Source organism: Cryptotermes secundus, unplaced genomic scaffold (assembly GCF_002891405.2).
Source record: "Cryptotermes secundus unplaced genomic scaffold, Csec_1.0 scaffold395, whole genome shotgun sequence".
NCBI lineage: Eukaryota > Metazoa > Arthropoda > Insecta > Blattodea > Kalotermitidae > Cryptotermes > Cryptotermes secundus.
In genome coordinates, this window is record NW_019742967.1 from 160,480 (window position 1) to 165,230 (window position 4,751).

General features: G+C 41.9%; 1 protein-coding gene across 4 annotated transcripts in view; it reads left to right on the plus strand.

Moving 5' to 3' along the window:
* Positions 1–4,751, plus strand: part of LOC111873499 (F-actin-uncapping protein LRRC16A) — a 68,497-nt gene that overhangs the window by 40,782 nt on the left and 22,964 nt on the right. For all 4 annotated transcript variants that reach the window (XM_023868264.2, XM_023868265.2, XM_023868266.2 and 1 more), the window contains 6 exons: positions 308–473; positions 745–900; positions 1,460–1,576; positions 2,179–2,354; positions 3,029–3,116; positions 4,090–4,236. In XM_023868264.2, coding sequence (XP_023724032.1) covers positions 308–473; positions 745–900; positions 1,460–1,576; positions 2,179–2,354; positions 3,029–3,116; positions 4,090–4,236 — 850 coding nt within the window. The remainder of the gene's footprint in view (positions 1–307; positions 474–744; positions 901–1,459; positions 1,577–2,178; positions 2,355–3,028; positions 3,117–4,089; positions 4,237–4,751) is intronic.

Consider the following 4,751-nt stretch of genomic DNA (forward strand, 5'->3'; position numbering starts at 1 on the left):
TGTGTGTGTGAAGAGCTCTGTTTTGGGGGAACACCGTGTATTTCACTGGAAGTCATCTAATGTTTCGGAGGAATATGTCACCTCCATCTTCAGTAGTGGAAACTAGCATGAAGCAGGTAACACGAAGCCCTTGCATGCTAATCGTCTCTTGCTTTGCTTATTCATTGACTCTGAAGATGGATGTTATGTGTCCCTCTGAAACGTCGGCTGACTGTCAGTGGACCACATGGCAGTATATCCCAGAAGACAGAACTCTTCAGAACCACTGGAGAACCTCACATTCTACAGAGTATATCTGTTGCCGCAGTAACTACACGGTGCGATACATGCCGTTCCCGATCTATGACGTGGTTCCGTGCATGAAAATTTCATCAGAACGTACAGACGCTGTCATGAGGAAGATCCAGGATCTCCTTCACAGGAATGTGTCACCTAAGAAGTACAGTAATGGCCAAGCATTTAGGCTCCAGCAGGTAAGACTGGCTGTCCTGACCGAGGGTTTTAATCACTTTCCTCAGTCTCTCCAGATTCTAATATAGTGCCTGAAGTTAGGTCACAGTCTCTTCCTTCCCTGCCCTTTTCAATTCATTACTGACTGAACATCATACCATTGGTGCTACATATTGGTGTTTCCTGTTGGAGTGCCACATGTTGACCTCAAAGGCTGTAGAGGATTGTATTTGTGTTTCTCTTTTATTGGGGTGGCCACTTTTATACTGAGCTGAGGTGCATTTGTGATGACAGGGTTTTCTTCTGAGCTCCACGCAGCAGATGGTCGACAGACTGGTCGTACAGACGCAGGACACGATCCGCGTACTGGCAGCACAGGAGTCTGTTGACAGTAACAACGATATCAACCATGCTACAGGTCTTATCCAGGATGCAGATAATTCGAAACAGGTGAACAGATCTGGCATTGTGCAGTACTGACAGATTTCCCTTTGATATGAGACTGTGGTTCCTGGTCCAAAAATGGACCTTAACTCTGCCTGTCTTTTTTCCCTTCTTTCCTTTTATCCTCATATCTTTCCTTCTGCTTTCTTTTCCCTTCTGTTCTTTTATTCTCTTTTTCCTTTATTTTCTACTGTCTTTCCTTTTCTCCTACTGTTCTGATTTTCAGTGTTTTCCTTTATTTTTCTCCACTCTTTCCCTTCATTTCCTTCTTCTCCCTTCTAACCTTCTTGCTTTCTTACCACCATTTTATTTTTATCCTTCTTAGGCTTATTTATTCTTGTTTTCCTTTATTTTCTCTCTCATTCCATATTCCAAAGCACAGAGGTGACTGCTCACCTCATCTGATCTCTCAGTGAACTGTAACCCCACTCCTGTGATTCTGGGACTCCTCGCTTGTTTACCTTCATGATGCAGGGTGCGCACAATGGGGCACGGTGCGCACATGTCCAGCATGTCCCACAGGGCAGCACGTTGTTTTCATACAGGTTACATTTCTTGTTTGTAGCTTCTTCCAAGGTTGCATGAAGTGGTACAGAGGCGGGAAGAAGTGGGCAACCCCATCGACGTCAAGCTGAAACAAGTTGCGGACGAGTTGCATAATGTTGTGGTCAGCTACCTGCAGGTTCGTGTCCCTTATATTTGTTGTGCATATTACAGATACGTTCCATCATCATTCTGACGATTTCCGATTACTCATTAGAAGGAATATAAATTTTGGCAGTACTGATAATCCAGCAGTTAACTCAGTTGGCTCAGGTTGGCAGTCCTGCAAAGTAGACATTTCGCTGCAAGAGAAGCTCTGCTCTAGCATACTGACCATCACGTAACACACGGAACGTATGAAGTCTTGGCCGTTGTGTGTTGTGTAATGTGTATGCTTTTCCATCTTTGGCCCCTTTAGGGAGGGTGGGGGTCATGGGTGAACAGATGAGTGGGTCTGTCATGCCCTGGTAGACGCAATGCACTTGATCCTTAATGTGGCCCCATTGGGAAGAATCTCCTGTGGCCAGACCAGGTAATGAAGAGGCCACTGTGGGACCGTTCCCTACACCATGGACATCTGTGTAATGCACGTTCGACAGATGTGTGGGTTTTCTGTTTGCCATATCCTGAGATATTCTGTTCATTCACTTTTGCTGCCGATGTGGAACATGGCCGCATCGCTACAGCATAGCAGGCTGATTTGTTAAACATGCAACCTTTGTTTATTTTGTTGTACTCCAGGGCACGCTTGAGAGTATGATAAAGTGTGCAGAAGACCAGTGTCCCCATGTTTTAGCTGATGATCGAGTTCAAGGCGAGATCAAGAAGATGTGTCGAGAGAAGAACTTCCTTGCCCCTGAATTCATCCACACCTGTATAGTGGAGCAGACTGGTGCGGACATCATGAACAAAGTGAAGTTAGTATAGTGATAAAGCCAGTTTCTTTTGTTCCCACATGAATGTCATACAGTCTCATCATCACTGATTCTCAACCCAGACACTCGGTATCATTACTGAGGTTTTTGTTTATTTCTGCCAGTCCCTCGATGTCAGTGCATCCACAGCCACCTCCTGTCCCATTCTTACTAATTAATGATTCACTGATCAACTATAATTTTATTTTATATAATCTTACCTAAGCACTTTTAATCAAGGAACTTTCTAACTTGCCACTGCAACGAAACCAGCTCAACGTCCACTCAACTGCATATCCATAGATACCAGAGCATTTTCCTAGGGGGTGAAGTCATTAGAGTGTTAAGTGCTTTTGGAGAAAGTCTGAACGTATGAGTAACATTTTGAAAGAAGTTGCATCTATGAAGAAGAGTTCTGTCTTCTGAGATGTAACACTGTATAGTCCATCAAAAGTTAGCAGGTATTTTTGAACAACATGTTGCCTCCATCTTCAGGGTAAAAGAATAAGCCATGGAAGAAACCAGCATGGAGGAGATAGCAAGCAACAGACTACACGGCGTTATATCCCAGAAGACAGAACCCTTCATAATCACTGCTGTTAGAATGCAGATCCTACAAGTTATGTCTGTATTCACATGAGTAACATTTGATATTTTGGTGATTTTTGTGTTGTCAGTGAGCTTAACCTGGCGGTCGCTGCTCACGTATCCGATCGTATCACTGATGAAGTCATTGAGACTTTGTCACAGAGCTACAAGAAACTGGTAAGCTGTCCATAACATAAAGAATCCTACGTATAATTCAGATTTCTCAACAAAAAATTGATTTATTCATGTTTAAAATGACTTTTTAAGTTTTTTTTAGTTTCTTTGTTTTAGATAGCATAATGACCAAATTGCACTGTTGTCTAGACTTCTCTGTTGACACTCCAACCATAAGTGAATTATTTGTGCATCGTTACTTTTGTTGTCTTAATCCTTTAATGTACCGTGGTAGCGATATGTTAAGCACAATAGACCACTGTAGGTCGCGGTGCAAGGGCTGAGAAGGCCCACCCCTTATACATTCGTATATTCGTATGTAACATCTGCATTAATAAATGGAAAAGGTATATCTAGATATATTTAAGGTTCATTGGTAAATGCTGTTTTTGGTATTTACATACTAGTGAAAGACTCTTATATCTGTAAAAGTCACCACCATATTAGTGCTGCCAACCTTAGAAATTCATTTATAAAAACGACCCAAACCCAGACCATAGAATTTACCTCCAAGTCCACAAGATCAGGCTTTTGACTTTGTCTTTAAAATGTTTTTAAAATTTCAGAAAGGTTAGGTTTTGGCTTTGTTGTTGAAAATAAATATTGAAAAGCGTTCTGAGTTGAGAGTTCGAGTTTTGTTTTTAGAAATAAACTTCCACAGTTGGCAAGCTGACATGGTGATAATGTCTTAAAAGTTTCTTTTGCCACCTATTAATACATTGGTACCCTATTCCCAAATAGCTGAATCACAATTTGAGTCTCTCTTTATTGAATTACCACCAACCTAGGTTACAGTCACCTGGGATGCATTTACCATGTAATATTGTACATATCTGCACAACTTCACATGACAGAAGATTATAAACTTAATATTCTATGCTATGAGACTCTCGGATCACATCTGTTGACCCATAATTGCTCAGTACTGCTAGAGATATCTAATGGCTTTCTTTTGTTCTGTGTGTGTCCACTACTGATGGGGGACGTGAACAAGAAACGCTCATCTACTCCTGATGTTCTGCGATCAAGATCTCGTATGAGTTCAGATTCATCGAGGAACGATGCCAGTGAATGCTTTTCCATGGCCGACACCCTGAGCCAGCAGTCTGACCAGTCACCCATGGTAAGTAACCATCAGTATATACCAACGTCATCATCATCATCATCATCCCATCTGGCTGCTGAGACCTGTTTCAGATCATCATCATCATCATCAGTAATCTCTCAGACGACAGGTCCACAGTCTCTTCCAAAACAATTCCTCCACTTAATGCGATCTAGAGCTTTCTCTTAGAAATGACAGTATCCTCTTCTGTCCCCAAGGTCATCCAGCATCTTCTTACATCTTTTTCCTCGTCTTCTTGTCACTTCTATCCTCCCCTCTATCTTTCCTTCAATAACTTCTTTTAGAAGGCAGTTTCTGCGTAAAACATGACCAATCCAATTAGCCTTCTGTTTTCTTATTTCGTGTAGGATATTCCTCTGCTCACTGACTCTAATTAACACTTCTTCATTTCTCACATAATCGGTCCAACTGATCTTCTCAATCCTTCTCCAACACCACATTTCAAAACTTTCCAGATGTTTCTGATCTACTGCCCTAAGTGTCCATGTTTCAGCCCCATACAGAGCTATGCT